The following is a 17,845-nucleotide window of genomic DNA, read 5'->3' as shown; positions in this document are numbered from 1 at the left end:
CAATTGTTTATAGCAACGATAATTGCGATAATTGAAAAATGAAACCATTCCATCAGTATTTTCTTATGATGTTGTCACGTTCAACTATCGTCAGTAAACCGACTTTACAGACAACCGATTTTTAAATTTACTTTGACATTTGACAATTGATAAAGATAAAACTATTACTAACTATCAAATGAAAACGGCTGATGCAGATGTCGATTGCTGACGTCCACTCATGGATACCAAGCCGCTGCCCACCCTTTTAACTACGCTCTTCAGTAATTATTGTGGCTCAAAATATCAATTTAGATGGAAAGCGTTACCGCGGTTCACGAAGATTACTGACGCAAATGGACAACAGCCGAGTCAGGAGCATAGCATAATGCAAACGACAAAACCATACTTCTAACTAGTAAGTGACAAGAACATAAGAATTGTATAAGAAACGAGGCGACGACAACAACTGTCACGTGGTCACTCCAAAGAATGTGCACTCTGATCTATAAGTATATAACGCGGACCCTTCGTGAAATTATTGCATGTCGCACGAAAATAGGTCAATTGCCTCCCTTAATAGAAAGAGACGAAAGACCACAACACCGTAAAACCTTTGAGGAGGAACAGAGATGACGATTAATTCGTTCAGGTGACGTCACGAGGATTTTAGCAGGACCGTTCGTTTTCTTTTTGTCTAATTTTGTTTTGGTTCAGTTGCTACGTCGTTCCCAGTCAAACGTTATTATTTGTCCGACGAATGGAATCGGTAATGTGTGTGTTTTCGCGTTGTTTTTCTATGGTGTTTTTGTCGGAGAATTGAAGACTTGTCGCCCTACAGTCGTTCTTATAAATGGTTATTTTCATTCGATTTTCAAAGAGAGTGTCATAAATATTTCATGTACAATAAATAAGGTTGAATTCGTACTTTTTAAATGGCCATACATACCGTTAATTGTTTTTTTAATTGCATTTTTAGATTGCCAAGCATACTGCCTCATAGTCAAAATGGTTATTTTCCTTATGGACGACACCAATTCCAAGGGCACCGCTGCCCATTACAGACTCTCCGGAAATTTCTTTAGCAATAAAATTTTAGAGTGGTTTTTTTATTGCTTAGATGGTTGGACGAGCTCACAGCCCACCTGGTGTTAAGTGGTTACTGGAGCCCATAGACATCTATAACGTAAACACGCCACCCATCTTGAGATATAAGTTCTAAGATCTCAGTATAGTTTTTTTTTTATGATTGAAAGTTTACTTGTGGCCCGAAGGCCTTTCCAGTTTCACCAGGACAGGTGGGCGAGCAAAGGCTCAGCCAAGAGGGGCGGGATTTGCTAACAACTGCCCGAGCGCCTCCGAAGGAGACCTAACAACTCAAGAGCAATTGTTTCGCGAATGAATCTACTACCGGATCGGAATCGCGACCCGCTGAGAAGATCCGGCGAGAAACTCAGCGGGCTGATGCATGGGTTAGGTTGCACGTCGACCTCTTTGTCGAGTTCGACGAGTACGGTTACCGGGGTCCCTAAGCCTACCCCTAGTATTAGAGCTGAAGGCATCTAATGCAACGGTTATTGGATCTGATGGATCCGTAAGGACGTGTCTAGGGCGTCGACGGTGACTGGCTCCTGCATGATCAGGATTCGGGGAGTAGTCAGCGGCGGCAACGATAAGGCGATTATCATGACGCATAGCCTTATCGAAGTATCGTTCCGACGCTGACTTCATGTATTTCCGAATTGATTCGAGGCCCAGGTCGTCGTGTAGGTCAACGTTCCTCACGAACCACGGAGCCCCGACAGCTAACTTACAAAAGCGGGATTGTAGGGATTGGAGGGTGTCTATGTGTGTGCGGGCCGCGTGAGCGAACACCACACTCGCGTAAGTCATGACGGGCTCAGTATAATTACAACGGCTGCCCCACCCTTCAAACCGAAACGCATTACTGCTTTACGGCAGAAATAGGCGGGGTGGTGGTACATACCCGTGCGGACTTACAAGAGGTCTTACCACCAGTAAAGCCCTGATTTCCATTTTGTGATATTGCATGTAAAAAAACTCCTACCGAGCTTAAAACTAATACAGAATTAGGGATACATCTCGGGTATAATATGCTATTTACATACGGTATCTAGTCAATTATGTTTTCTGTTTGTTTTGATGTAAGTTGATGATGTAGGATGGAGGCTGTTTGTATTTTAGTTCGTAGTTTGTGAACATTTAGCGAATGTAAGCTCTCCGAATTCAGGGATATAGCTTTTGGGATCCCAGGCTCGCATCAATCCCTTTATCGTAAGACCGTTAGTTACCCTGTGATATGTTTTATTTTTAATGTATAAAATGATTTTGTCTGTGTTTATAAAAAAGAAAAAAAAAGAAAAGGCAAATACGCAATAGATTGCACTTTAGGTACATTGAAAAAATGTTGCCAACAAATTAATAAAAAAACTTTAAATATGCAGTACATAACAAAAAAATTAAAGTTAATAGCAAAGTTAGAGTATTTTATCTTAAATAATATTTTCTTGATTACTGATAGCGCGTAATAGCGTCGGTGGCTACCGGCGTAATACTGACGAGACTTTCACCATCATGCCTCAAGATGGATTGTGGTATTGGCTCTGTATAACCTAAAGGCTCCAGGTCAAACGTTGTGAGTTGCAAAATCGTCTGCTAGTAAGTATTAAAATAACTACATCAAATGTTTTAGTCTACATTTGACTAAAACTAAAACAACTGGAGCAGGGCTATTTTTATTTGAAAGAAAACAGTTTGTTGTTCACCGTAATTAAACGGTGGCCCGGAGGCCGAAGTTAGTTTTCTTGTAGCGTTTCGTCTTTTCAGAGGCAGCCGAGTGTATGATTAGGTAGTGACAAAGACTTATTCTCTTGCTATAGAATTAAATCAGGAGTTTGAGCGTCAATTTACTACGTAATACGTAGTGTAGTCAAATCGGAGTGCTGAACTCTAATTTTGAAATTTCTTAAGCTTTGTATCTTTTGTGGCGGGTAGCCATCACGTAACCCAAGATATTTGACGGATGCCTGATTTACGATTATGACATTTTCAAGATAAGCTTGCTTGTATATATACAAGTTCCGAACAATAACATTCAGACCATCGGTCTACCGAGCAATATCACTCGCTCGGTGAAAGATCTTTCCTTTGCCGTAAATTACTCCCATACTTTTTTTGGGAAACTACAAAACGTGGTGAAACCTGAAAAGAGATGTATTTTGTGTTTAATATGCTTAGTTATCATCAAAATTAATAAATACAGCCAATTATTCATTGGCAAACATAGTGCAGGACGCCCTTAGGCTCAGTGGAGTGACGATCATGCAGGGTGGCTGACAAGAGCTTGATGAGAGAAGCCTAGGATCATACTCAGTGCAGTTAGAGTCTTATGTCCAGCAAAGGACGGCTATAGGCTGATGCTAACGAATTGCTCATGTTAATAAATTAGTTGTATAAAAAGTTCTTAAGTAACAATTACGATAGGACTATAATAATGCTCTTAATATGAAATTAGAATCCACACTTCTGTGCAGCAAATAGGCAATTCCAAAAATATTTTTCGAATTTTCTATACACCTTTATTAATTTTACTAACTAACAATAGATATTAAGCTAACAATAGATAGCGCTTGTCCCAATAAATATGTATATTTTAGCACGGCTTTTACGATTTAATCTTAGGTTTTTTAATATCACCATCTTATTTTCGACGTTTCGGATTCTTTGTACTTTTCTTGGTCATTCATTTGGACAACTAAGATGTTTGTATATTCATCAATATAAGAATTTTGTTGGGATCTTTATGTACGTTCACAGCGAGGCGTGGACGGGTCTCCGCAACTATAAAATTCGTAATATACACACTAACACTACAAACAGACCACCAAAAATAAATTACAAACTTCAAAACAAAATGTAAAAATTATATTTTAACGGCAACGCAACGCAGTACACAGATAAAGACATAAAAACATATTTATGACCAAATCAGTCATAAAACGCATTGCGAGAATTTATATCGTCAGTTAAAATCGAAGTAATTAATCCACTGATACGGTTTGCTTTACAACATGGATTAAAAGATGAAACCAAAGTTTTTGCGGTGGAGTCATGCATATTTATAAAGCGCCGCTGACGGGAAAAGATCGCAAAATTTACGTGCTCCAGGATTTTTAACGCGTTCGACTAATAGTATTTAAAAAATTAAAAATGCCACGAAGAATTTTATGCCACCGAAAATAGTTAATTACTCAGAGGGTCATCAATTATAACATTATAAATGTTTAATTAAAAATTTCACGTGTTCAGAGACTCGTTTCCTGTTTTAGGTAGAATGTAGCAGAAAAGAGGTGTGTGGTTACAGAAATTGATTGAAAGGTACTTTTTTAAGTTATACTTCTTTAGGCGCGTTATGAAAAATTGATGAGAGTGAAATTTTACGATGCGCGCGCACCGTGACACAAAATTAACAGAATGAAGTTGCCCACTAAATCGCTCATTACAATACGATCGACGTAACTTGGCGAGTCTGAATATAGCCGCAGGTGAACTTTCACGCACGTACACTCGTAAAAAAATGTGTTATCAGCATTCATTTTTTAGGAATATAAATGACAAAATTATTATTTAATATAATTCATACTAAATATTATTAAATTATTAACGTTAAATATTAATTATTTAATATTTAAAAAAAGAAAGAAATAAATTTAATAAAAATAAAGTATTACTTCTTACGCGCGTACATAAGTACACGCACCCTTTTTTTGTTTTTAAACTAGACCTTGTCAAATGGTGTGCGAAATCTCATACAAACCACACTAGATAAGACATGGCTTCGGCCTTACGATCAAGAACAATGAGGACGTGGCTTCGGCCTTTAAAACTACCAAAATTCTCAAATTGTTACCAAGAACAAGACCTGGCTGTATGGACTAAAGTCCTTCGCCTTACCCATTAGGGATAAATTAATATCATCATCATCATCATACAAGTCACGGCATCATCGCATCACTCGGACCAACGTACCTGAAGTTACAAGTACACTTACGTCTAGGATACGCAATGTATTATACGATTCGACAATCGTTAAATCAAATATTGTCTCAGCATACCAAATCGTTTCTATTTTTCTTGCCTTCAAGTGTATTTTTCTTCTGCAAAGTCATGGAACTGAGAGAATATCAGACGATCATAGATATCTATTCAATTAAATGAGTTCGGTTTCGCATGCGGAAAGTAGGTTCCGCAGTTGCCGCTCGGCAAGAGGGCCCGTTCCCACGACACTCGGAAAGGAAATAGAACTTTTAGCTTTGATAAAGTTTTAATATATTCTTCGGGAGAGTTCCGAAGTTGTCTTTCAGGTTATGACGGATTCTGTGTGTGCGATTCTCTTTTTCCGTAACGCGCTTACACGGTTTTTACGCGGCCTTGTTCGATGGATCTCTGTCTTGTTACAAGGATTCAGCTTACGTAGGCGAGTTTGCAGCTTCTATAACTTAGGAAGATGGCTAATATAATTAACAAAACGTTCGCAAATCGATTACATTTGTGTAAATTGTCGTGGCATTTCAAAAGTGTACAAATTCTGTGATTTCATTCCAGTAATAAATGCGTGGGAATTTGTTTCGCAGTTGCGTAGGACAAATACCGTAATAAGCGTTCTCTGGAAAAAAAAAAGTTCGAAACTTCCTTTCGTGTTGTTCATTACAACAATTAGTTTGAATTAAAAGTTTGGACAAAGCATAAAAAGGAAAGAGTTTAAAACTCGGGACGACAAAGCTATACGGACCTGGAGGAGTCATTTCAAAGTGTTTAATCGTTAATGGACAAAAAGGTAACTTGTTTTCGAGTTAACAATGGGCGCTCTGATTGCGACACTCAGAATTTAATTTTTATGTTTCGCGTTCGAGTGGAAGTGGGGGCCGGGAGGAACATTCAAGAAAATAATTAACCTCTATATAACCTGTCAAACGCAATGAGCTCCGAGCGTTGCGCCGCCTTTTGTACCCTCGCAAACTTTTTAACCCACGAATTAAATGCAATTGATTTTTCATTCTATTTTTGTTCGTTTTATTACTTTTATTTACCTAATCGCTGGTTAGGTTAAGAAGCTCTTTTTTGGGCAGGGGCCTAACATGTTATGACGTGACCACGTTTAGGGGACGCGTGGGGTATGTAGGATTTGACAGGCTGCTGATGTTGGGAGGACACGATCAAACGACTCTCCTTGCATTCTCTCACTCGACGTCCGATTGGAGTGAGGGGGTTCCCGTGGTCAACACTACAGCCAGACTCGCATCACGACTCCGAGGTCGCCCGACCAACTTGCCGCCAACACAATCATCGGTGACTAATGACGCCGGTCTCCGCGGTACGTTGGTCCGTCAGTCCGTCTGGACAATGCCGCTTGTGGTTTGGGATACCTCGCTGGGTATGAACTAGCCTGCCAGGTCGAAGCGTGACACACCGCTGGCTAATGAGCTATTCCAAATACGCGCGGACGGGTAAATAAGCTCATTGAACACAACCCGAGAGTACTTTCTGACACTAGCCAAGCAAGAGTAGTGCTTCGCTGAATCTACCACAGAAATGGGGCCCATAAGGCTTCTAATTTTGAATGCTCAATAAAACAAAAATATTGTATATTAAAAATTGGGTAATATTAAAAACGCTTTATGCGGTAATGAGTTTGTGACGTCATCTTTTCCTCTGAATATTAAACAAGATTACAAACACGAAGGTTCAACTATTCGCTATTAAATCAACTTTTTTCTAATCATTTTAGTTATCTTTAAATGCAAAATAGGCATAAATAAATCTAAATGATGTTATTTTACTATTATACGTAGCATTAAATGCATCTCAAAGACAAATCTCAATCGTATTACGTATGTAACGATTACGTATCTTTCTATTCGACGCGACAAACAATGCTTTGATAGCTCCTAATCTAGGGCAGTCCTTTATCTGTCTCTTTCTATCTACAGTGAACAACGTAAGCTGTCTCTATCGCTCTCGACCCGATGGCCCGATCCAGACTGGCCCGATGATATTTGGGTTCGATTAAAATTAAACGTATGTATGTCCTACATCGAAATGTCAGTGTTTAATTAGAACTTTTAATTATAGAACGACACCTTGAGTATCGTTGAGAAAAACAAGTGTGCGTATATGAAATAAATAAAATCGGAGTGTCTTTGTCTGTTTGTATTGTCAAATTAACAGCTTTTTTCAGTATGTACGGTACTTTTAACAAAAAAAAATTCTTTTCATTTTGAGTTATGAGAGGAGTGACTACGAGTACCTTTATACTGCGCAAATAAACATGAAAACGTGCATAAAATTCGCTTGAGATTAGAAACCATTGTTAATGTCCGATAGGAACGTGGCTTGATTTATTATAATTTAAAATATATTATTAGGGGCGTTTTTTCGACAGTATGTTTCTCTGTGATCTGGTGGAAGGAGTTTTATGCCATCTATACTTGCCTACCGTCCTTATGTCATCGATTTGTCATCAAGGAATACGATTACATAGCTATCTCTGGCTGCTACTCCTTAGCTCACCTGCAGCAAAATTATTCTTAAATGCCTGCTTCGTCTCATCATAGTGACGGGAGGCAGCCTATGACCACGCGTGCAGGGACCATTACCCAGTGATCACTTCAGGATAAGTAATCCTTGACCTCGTTGCCCGTCTAGCAATATAAAAAGGACTGGGCTGTAAGCTGACTGTTCTTGAAGTTGAAACGAATTTTTTTATAGCACTAATGTAAGCCGTCAGACCAATAATTGTTTACTAGATAGAACGTAAGTTATCGTTTTAACGAATAAAGATTAGGGGAATCCGCTGTCTAATACGAAGTAGTTCAAAAAAAATTCTGAAACAGTAGAATTTTCTTAGGCTTAAAAAAAATTGACGGTAGTTAGAAGAATATTCAAATGTCGCCTTTGCCGTCCGAACATTAAATTCAACGCGAGATTAAGCCGAAGGAAGTTTTAATTGATTCTGACGTTTTTTCACAAAAAAACCAAAGCCATGTGATGTCTTATGTAATCTTACATTGTTAGTGTATTATCTAAGGTTACTATTCCGGACGGCCACCGCTCAGGTTTCGGCCACCACGTGTGATTTTTAGACTTCTTACTCGTGGCAAACGTGGTGGCTCGAGTATTGCCGCAGTGGCTGTCGCGGAACGGGTGCTGGGATTGGTTCGAGGAAAATAACGAAGGCTTCAAGTATGGCGTTCACACGGTCCTCGTGGCTTGACCGGCGCAGGGCGTAGGAGCGAGTCTTTTCTTGTTCGGTTGGCGCTCTCCTCTTCTTCCGGAGAGGTCTTGACTCGTCGGCTCGCTGTCTCGAACTGAATTTGCAGCGAGGTAGGCCCCTTATTTATGGTCGCCCACACGCACTCGGCCAGCGCTATTATGAGTCCGAGCACGGTGGGCGTCTATTGTTCTCTCGGCCGCCTCGCTCGCCTATTGTTTTGCCTAGTCGCTCTATTAGTTGCCCGTATTGTGACTCGCTCCTGCGTTCCCACGCCAAATTAAAGACCACGAGGACCAATCTTTATTTTCAAACAAATATTTACAAATTACTTATTTCTATTTACATCGTTCTCTATTTATGTTAACCTATTTTTAACATATTATCTATTTATTTGTTACGGACATTTCTATTATTTTACAGCCAACCTATGACTATATTTTCTATTCTAACTATTTATCTATTAAATCTCGCTGTACTTTGCGAACATATCTCTATTTAACTATTTATCTATTAAACTATCAATGTTCGTCGCGAACAATATCTATTAAGCTGCATTTATTTATGTCCGTCGCGAACATCCTCCCGCCGTGCAGCGTCGTTCACGTCGCTGCATCCTCCTTGGTGAGCGGCGGTCATCGTGGGCAGCACGATAATCTTCTTCGCCGGGCGTCGCAGGATACCGCCGGCGGTGCGCACGTCGACCACTCGAGTGATGCCGTCGGCCCCCGGGTAAACCTCCTGGATGATCCCTCGTGGCCAGGTGTTCCGTGGGAGCGTTCCGTCTGCTATTATCACGACGTCGCCTATCTTCAGGGCGGGCCCGCGGCTGTGGGGCTCCCGCCGGTTCTGCAGGTCGGGCAGGTACTCCCGGAGCCAGCGACTCCAGAACACATCTGCCAGACGTTGAGCTGCGCGCCAGTGTGCGCGCCCTATGAGGTCGGCGTCGTCAAACTCGCCCGGCACGGGGACTCGCGCCGGGCCTCCCAACAGGAAGTGGTTCGGTGTCAGAGGGTCGGGATCGTCGGCGCTCACCGATACGTGAGTGAGAGGTCGGCTGTTCACGGTGAATTCTGCTTCAGCTAGCAGAGTGTGAAATATTTCGGGCGTCGGGTGCCTCGGCTGTTCCGTGGCCGAGAGCGCGGCCTTTACCGCCCGCACCATTCTCTCCCAGGCGCCGCCCATGAAAGGCGCACCCGGTGGGATGAAGCGCCATTGTATAAGCCTTAAGCTCGCTTCATGCTCGGTCGCCTGGTCCAAAGCTTGGCGCAGCTCCTTGTCGGCACCCCGTAAATTGGTGCCGTTGTCGCTCCATATTTCCGTCGGAGCTCCCCGGCGCGCGATCATGCGCCGGAGTGCCATCACCGCTGAGTCCGTGCTGAGGCTCGCTGCCGGTTCTAAATGTACCGCACGCGTAGTGAGGCATGTGAAGATGGCCACGTAGTGCTTCTGTGTGCTTCTGCCGGTGGTGACTTGATAGGGTCCGAAGTAATCGAGGCCCACGTATGTGAATGGTCGCCGATGGTGTGCCAGTCTGCTCGGTGGGTGGTCGCCTGTGGCTGGACGCGGTGGAGTGTCCTTGCGGATACGACACGGAAGACAATTGTGGATCACGCTCCGTGTCACTGGGCGTAGGCGTAAGACCCAGTACGACTGTCGGCACTCGGCGATCGTAGCTTCGGTTCCGGCGTGGTGCATCTTTCTATGGATGAAGTCTATCATCAGTCTCGTTTCGCGTCGGGATCCGTCTAGCACGAGAGGCGAGGTGATGACGTCAGCTCCCTCTATGTTGCCGATGCGTCCGTTTATTTTCAATATCCCGTCCGTGTAAGTTACGGACAAGTTTCGCAGTCGGCTCGCTGGGGATACTTGTTTCCCTCGTTGGAGCGCCAAAATCTCTTCCTCGAAGGCCGCCCGCTGGCTCTGTCGCCAAATGAGCGTCTCGGCGCGTCGAAGCGTGTCGGCGTCTAAAGTTTTCCATTGAATGACTGCTTGCTCTAGCGTCCGCGGTGTGTTCAGCGGGGTCTTCGAAGTCGTCCTCTTTCTATTCTTCTCCCACGTCGGGTCCGAACGCGGGTTCCGCCTGGTCCTCTTGTAATGAGTGCGCTCGCGACTTCTGCGGCATAGGTCGACGAATTGCAGTATTCGCCCCGTTGCACGCAGATACTTTTCCCATTTTGAAAAGCGTCTTGGGTCCGGGATCGCTTCGCCGAGGCTCTCTCTGCTCACGGCGAGCGTTGCGCACTTCTCTTCACCCGTCTCTTCTGCCCTTCTTGCAGTCCGTTGTACGGGCCAATCATCCGGATGCCGTCTTAGGTATTCCGGGCCTATGAACCAGCGGTGGTTTCTTTCAAAGCCGACGGGTAGTTCTCTAGTGGCGTCGTCGGCGACATTTTCCTTCGTGGGGACCCAGCGCCATTCCCCCACAGTGCTGTCCTCTTCTATCGCTGCAATGCGGTGAGCGACGAACGGTCGATACGACCTCGACCCCGTTCGTAGCCAGGTCAGTACGGTGGCGCTGTAAGTCCAGAACACTCTCATTTTCTATTGTGTTCTTCCGTGATGGCCGCGGCCATGCGGCTGCTCATCACGGCGGCTTGTAGCTCGAGACGCAGTATCGATATTGGCTTTACGGTTGCGACTCGGGCTTTGGCTAGGGAGGTCCTCATCTCCCCGTCGGGCGTCTCCACGCGCCAGTACAACGCGGCGTCGTGGGCGTACTTGTTGGTGTCCACGTATGTGTGGAGCTTGAGGTCGGCGGCGTCCGGGTACTGCAGTCGGTTCTTCACGTAGATGGCGGTCGCGGGTGAGCTTGTCGCGGCGAAGACGATGGACCTCGTCCGGTATTCTGTGGGCTCTCGTGAAGGGTCCTCCCTCCACAAGTACCGGAGCGCGTCGCGGTCCTCGCTTCGGACGCCTATCTGGATGAACATCTCTGCGATGTCCGCGGAGACGGCAACGGCGTGCTGCCTGAAGCGCATCATCGCTCCGGGCAGCGACTGCAGCAGGTCCGGGTCGGTGAGCAGGAAGTCGTTTGGGCTTCTTCCCTCTAGTTTTCGCAGCGGCGTCGTGCACGATGCGAAGCTTCTCCTGCTTCTTGGGATGTGTCACGTCGAAGTGTGGCAAGTACCGGGTTCGCTTCTTCGTACCCGTCGACGGAGTTACTTCGGCGTATCCTTTCGCTACCAGTGCGTCCATTTGTTGCTTGTAGCGCTCTTTCAAATTTGGATCCTTCTCCAGTTTCTTCTCTACGGACGTCAGGCGATTCAGCGCGGCTTCAAAATTGTTGGGCATCTTCAGGCCCTCCTCACGCCACAGCAGTGCGGTCTCGTAGCGGCCGTCGGGTCGCTGTTGAGTGGTCCCTCGCAGGATCTTCAGCGCGCGCTCGTCTGGGTCATTCTTCGGCGTCTTGGCGGCGACGGTGAGTCCCTCGATCGCGAAGTAGTGCCTGAGGGCTTCGTCCATGTTCGTGTCGACCGTCGTCGTGTGTGCCACGAAGTTGACGCGCTGTCTCTTGCCTCCCGGGTGTGCTCCGTGCACGACCCACCCGAGCGGAGTACGAGACGCCACTGGTTGATCGCGTCGTCCCGTCCGCATCTCCTCCGTCACCAGCAGGTGCCAGTTGTCTTGGCCGATCAGTATCTTCGGCGAGGCGTAGCTCGTTTTGAAGTGATGGCGGAGGTCGGTGAGGTGATGGCACGACGCGAGGACTTCGACGTTCAGTCGCTGTGGTGTTAATTTTAGGCCGTTGACTGTCCGTAGGTTCAGGTCTTGCGGTTCCCCCGTGCGTCCGCATAGCTTCAGCGGGACGCGTCGTGAGCGTGTTGCGTCTATCTTGTTGTCTCCGATGGCAGTGATGAAGAGGGGTTCGATCGGTCCTTTGGCGCCCACTCGTCTCGCGAAGTCTTCGTCAATCAGCGAGATCGTTGACCCGTCGTCCAGCAGGGCCCACGTATCTGCCTCTCCCGCCGGTCCGATGACAGTGATCGGCGCCATCTTCAGGTAGGCTGTCGCACTGCTTGCGGCCCACGTCGAGGTGACCGCCTCTTCCTTCTCTGCTGGTTTCTGCCATGCTGACTTCTTATGCAACAGCTCGTGGTGCGTGCGTTCACAGCTGTCGACACCGCACTTCTTCTTTTTACATACGTGTCCCCGGGACCGGAACCGTAGGCACCGGAAACACAAATTTTCGCGCTTCGCCGTATCCCAGCGCTCGCTGACGGCTGCTCTCTTGAATTCGGGACAATCTTGTGGGATGTGCCCCGGCTTCTGACATGCTACGCATTTCCTCTCTTTATTCGCTAGCGTGGTGTGCGTCCTCTGGGGCATGTTCACCATCTTCCGCCGACCGCTGGTGTTCTCCACTCTCGTCTCTGGTTCCGGCTGTGCGTATGGGCTGCACAGGTCCGCCTCGCGCTGTAAGAAGCGCGACAGCTTGACGAGGTCCGGTTCTCCCGCCGGTTGAGTCGCTGAGAATTCGAACCAGCGGTGGCGTAGAGTGGACGGCAGCTTCTCTGATGTGATGTTGGTGAGCTCCGGGTTGTACATATAATGTACGCGGTCGAGGGCCCTCAGAGTGGCGACGACGTTGTTCACCTTATTCGCGAATACGCAGATGTCCCTCGGTGTGTCCGTGCAGCGTGGCAGCGCGCGCAGTCGTTCCAGCTCCGTTGCGGCGATTGCTTCTGGACGTCCGAAGCGCGATTCTAGAGTCCGCATGATCTCGGCGGGCTCGGTGTAATGCAGCAACAAGTTTTCGACCGCTTCTCTTGCTCTTCCTCTCAACGTACGCCGAAGTCTCGCAGTATTCTCTGCGGCGCTGAAGCTGTCCGCTGATTCGGCGTAGGCGACCTTGAAGGAGAGCCATTCTTGGTGCGATCCACTGTACACTGGAAGCTCCCCGTAGTACCGATGCGATGGTCCGGGCCTGGCTTGGCGGGCGGCCGTCGCGATGGCAGCTGCTAGTTCGGCGATGTCGCTCTTCGGTGCGACAGGTACGGCAATCGGTGCCGCGGCAGGGGCCGGTAGCTTCAGCTGTTCTATTGGTGCGGGAAGTTCCAGTTGCGGTTGCTCGATGGTGGCTGGTGATCCGTGTGTTGGCTGCATTACTCTTTCTTCGACTCCGTGTAGCGCGATCGATCGTTGTTGACTGAGCCATGTATCGATGCGCTGTGATTGCTCGTTCTCGTCCTCCGTGAGTGTTGTGCGCGCATCTTCCTCCTCTTCAACGAGCGCTTCGGCTTCTAATGTTGAGATGCGGGCGGCGGCGAGCTCTGCTTGGAGTCGGGCTTGTTCTTCCTTGGCGCGGAGATGCTCTTCTTTGAGGCGCGCCATAAGCAACAGCCGTTGTGACTGTTGACTCGACTTTCTTGAAGATCCTCGTACTGGTGGCGCCATCCCGTCGCGGAGTGTGGAGCCTTCTTCTGTCGTCGAGATTTTGGCAGCGGCGTCCGTGATGTGGGACCCGTGTACAATTGGATTGGCCGTGAGCGCTGACTCTTTTCTGTTCTGGCTCGCGGATACGACGCTCTCCGTTGCTGCGTCGCCTGAAGTTGTTGCCGGTGTCGCGGTGCTGGGAGGTCTGACCACTCGTCGACAGACCCCGCTGTTCGGTCCCGTTGGCGACGCCGGCGAGTATTGCGTAGGCAATATTTGGCGGGAGGGGGGCATCGCTTGTGAGCCCCGCGGCACTCCCGGACACTTTTCCACTTGGGAGGAGGGTGCCGCCATCGGTGGCGGTCCCTGCGTCACTCCCGAACGCGGCGCGGTTGACTGGGAGGAGGTTGCCGCCAACGGTGGCGGTCCCTGCGTCACTCCCGAACGCGGCGCGGCCGTCACAGCTCGTTGCTGTGCGTCTTGCGATGTTGAGCCCGAGACAGCTTCGTTGCCGGGCCGGTCAAGGCGTGACGACCTCATCTTCTCGGACCGTGTGAGCACCATTTCTTCAATCTTCAATCTTCAATTTTCTTCGGTTTTCCTCAAATGAATCCGGCTCTCGAAGGACCAATATTCCGGACGGCCACCGCTCAGGTTTCGGCCACCACGTGTGATTTTTAGACTTCTTACTCGTTGAAACGTGGTGGCTCGAGTATTGCCGCAGTGGCTGTCGCGGAACGGGTGCTGGGATTGGTTCGAGGAAAATAACGAAGGCTTCAAGTATGGCGTTCACACGGTCCTCGTGGCTTGACCGGCGCAGGGCGTAGGAGCGAGTCTTTTCTTGTTCGGTTGGCGCTCTCCTCTTCTTCCGGAGAGGTCTTGACTCGTCGGCTCGCTGTCTCGAACTGAATTTGCAGCGAGGTAGGCCCCTTATTTATGGTCGCCCACACGCACTCGGCCAGCGCTATTATGAGTCCGAGCACGGTGGGCGTCTATTGTTCTCTCGGCCGCCTCGCTCGCCTATTGTTTTGCCTAGTCGCTCTATTAGTTGCCCGTATTGTGACTCGCTCCTGCGTTCCCACGCCAAATTAAAGACCACGAGGACCAATCTTTATTTTCAAACAAATATTTACAAATTACTTATTTCTATTTACATCGTTCTCTATTTATGTTAACCTATTTTTAACATATTATCTATTTATTTGTTACGGACATTTCTATTATTTTACAGCCAACCTATGACTATATTTTCTATTCTAACTATTTATCTATTAAATCTCGCTGTACTTTGCGAACATATCTCTATTTAACTATTTATCTATTAAACTATCAATGTTCGTCGCGAACAATATCTATTAAGCTGCATTTATTTATGTCCGTCGCGAACAGTTACGTCGTCGTTTGATTTGGCTTCAAATAACGTCAAAGATAATCATTTCACGTTTAGCCTAGCAGTTTTTCGAAACAAATCACAATTTTACAAAAGTTTTAATAGAAAAGAAAACCGATTCATCCAAGTAAAATAAGAATAATGCGGTCGAAGTTAATTAAATATGAATTGGTATTGATAACTCATAAACTAGGTACTAGTCAGATCTTAATAAAATAAAACTACATTAACAACCAGCTTTCGAATACGTAAATGATAACTCATAAACTACTCGTCAGATCTTGATAAAATAAAACTACATTAATAATAATAATATAATAATATTAATAAAAATAAAATGTTTTTATTGCAAGTAACCATGACTCATATAAATTGTTAATAAGACTTAGACCTATGTTAGTAGTTATATTTACATCACAATGAATTACTGTCGTAACATCCCATGGGAGATGGCACCACAGCGACCCCACAGTCCAGCCTGCTTGCGATCATGCTCAGGATACTGTTGGAGTTGGCCCTCACTCTGCTTACCAGAGATGCACACCTCTTACGCATGGTAGCGTAAAAACAATCTATGTGCGCGTAATGACCAGCTTTCGAATAAAAAAAGAGTCATCAAAATTGGTTGAGCTAGAAAGAAGTTCTGAGGTAGCACACAAAAACATACAATACTCGTAGAATTGACCTCTTTCTTTGATAATGTCGGTTAAAAATAATATTGTTTCAAAACTATATATTTAAATAGCCAGTCAAACTAAAATTTAAAACAATGCCTACTTTAAGCCTGGTGATACCGATTATACTGGACATTAGGCCAAAGCAATATTTTTTGTCCAATAATTATCGGTCCTTGATGCATTTGCTGGTGGTCAAATTATTTGGACGTCTTAAAATCGATGTAAATTACTGGAATTACGATAAATATTAATTATTGATCCGTTTTTTATAGTCGGGTGAGCGGTCTTATAGAGATTTCATAAGCCTCTTTTTTTAACCCGATGAAGTCGATTTATTTCACGTTACATCCCTAGCCAATTTTTATACTAACACGAAAAACACAGCTCTAACTTCTAGCGAACGTTCATTCTTGATAAATAGTGTTGTTTTCGACAGAACCGTTTTATTTGTTTGCCATTGCGGCGAAGGCTTCATTCACGTAAGCTAAGAGTAAGGTTGCCGAAGTGTTATTCTGGAAACATGTAATGAAATTCAGGGAAGAAAGGGTATAGTGTAAGCTGTGTGGTATCATCCTCTGCTTATATTTGCCGCGGAGCGTTTCGGTCGAGGGGTGGGGCTTCATTATGAAAAATATTTTTTTTTTTTATTACTTAATTGGGTGGACGATTTCACAGCCCACCAAGTGTTAAGTGGTTACTGGAGCCCATAGACATCTACAACGTAAATGCACCACCCACCTTGAGATACAAGTTCTAAGGTCTGAAGTATAGTTAAAACGGCTGCCCTACCCTTCAAATCGAAACGCAATACTGCTTCACGGCAGAAATAGGCTGAGTGGTGCTACTTACCCGTGCGGACTCACAAGAGGTATTACCACCAGTAAACTACATTCTTTTCATTCTTTAGGTAGGCGTTTACTTTGTGATGCCTCTTCGAGCTGGTAGCCACGAATTTCGATGGCACCGTACGTATATAAAAAAAAATAAAAAAAATATCAAACTAACAAAATTTCAAGTCACAACAAATATTTAATAAAATTATTGAATTGGCATATTAACTGAGTTCGACCCTGCCGCAACTCTTTTCGTTCGGCAAAAGTGAGGCAATAAAAACCAGAACCACGAAGTCGCGTAGGGATTTCATATTCCAGTATGGCGGGTCGTCGCGCCGGCGGCCAATTCACTTATACCCGGACTCACGGCTCCGGAGATCCGATCATTTGATTTCCTAGTTGTATAATCGGGCGATCGAGTCAGCTCTGTGTCGTGGTCGGTAACGGTGTGCAAATATTCGGTTTATAGGACAGGAATTGAGTGATATTTTTTTTCAACTTTATCGATTTTGACTCGGGTGCTAATTTGAATCGTTTCACATCGTTTCGGTTTTACAGTCTGAATATAGAATTATGTATTTCAAAATCGACAGAAATTTAAGGGCATTACAATTTGTTGAGTTTGCTTAAATACATAGCTATTTTTATAAGTCGATTTGCTCTCCGAGGATACACCAATAGTATAAAGTAATGATTAAATGTTAATATTTGTGGGTTAGAAAAAAAACAAACAGTGAAAAGATGTAGCACAGTCATGTATTTTTTGTTAGCGCAAAATGAATTTATTATACTCTGAAATATCACATGTAAAGAATAAATGCAGATATGATGAGTACCTACCTATAATGGAGAGTTTGAAATCACGTCCAACATGTTCGAATCGCGAGTTGCAAACACAATTAAAATTACCTGACGACAGAGGTTCGTGTACTATATAGGTCTATGGGTTCGTGACAAAGAAAACTGTAAAGTATTTGAAACGACAGAAAGAATATAATGGCAATAAAAAACACGAAATTAAACAGTAAAAGTTGTGTTAATTGTGTTATAAAGTCTTGATGAAAACTATGTATATTTAATTAAGACAAATAACACTTTGATTTGGCACATTTGGCACAAATGCCAGTGGTAGCAGATAATTACAAAAAAAACATATGTTGAGAACGATTCGATTTTTTTAAATATCTAAATCCCTATCAGTGGATCTTTACCCTATCAGTATTTTTGTTTTAAAATTATTAAAAATCTATAAAAATCTCTAACTGGTTACGTTTAAGTATGTCAGCTTAAGTCGTTGGAT

The 17,845-nt window shown here is 45.1% G+C and overlaps 3 protein-coding genes across 5 annotated transcripts in view; 1 reads left to right on the top strand and 2 right to left on the bottom strand.

Annotated features, from left to right (window-relative positions):
* The window catches only part of LOC114243892 (uncharacterized), a 404,128-nt gene that overhangs the window by 29,587 nt on the left and 356,696 nt on the right, over nucleotides 1-17,845 (top strand). The gene's annotated exons all lie outside the window — the stretch shown is intronic.
* On the bottom strand, nucleotides 8,828-10,810 carry LOC149499834 (uncharacterized). The gene has a single exon (XM_089738553.1). It carries the CDS (start codon nucleotides 10,808-10,810, stop codon nucleotides 8,828-8,830), a length of 1,983 nt encoding a protein of 660 aa, XP_089594679.1.
* LOC149499833 (uncharacterized) lies at nucleotides 11,577-15,025 on the bottom strand. Its single transcript, XM_089738290.1, is given in 2 exon segments — nucleotides 11,577-11,680; nucleotides 11,683-15,025. Coding segments are annotated over 2 exon segments (2,631 nt in total). The 5' UTR covers nucleotides 14,210-15,025.

This window comes from Bombyx mandarina, chromosome 25, assembly GCF_030267445.1.
Source record: "Bombyx mandarina strain Sakado chromosome 25, ASM3026744v2".
NCBI lineage: Eukaryota > Metazoa > Arthropoda > Insecta > Lepidoptera > Bombycidae > Bombyx > Bombyx mandarina.
Note: the sequence above shows the minus strand (reverse complement) of the source record. Positions and strands in the feature narration are given on the sequence as shown.

Coding starts and splice junctions, on each gene's coding strand:
- LOC149499834 (XM_089738553.1), bottom strand. CDS start 10,810: ATGAGAGTGTTCTGGACTTACAGCGCCACCGTACTGACCTGGCTACGA.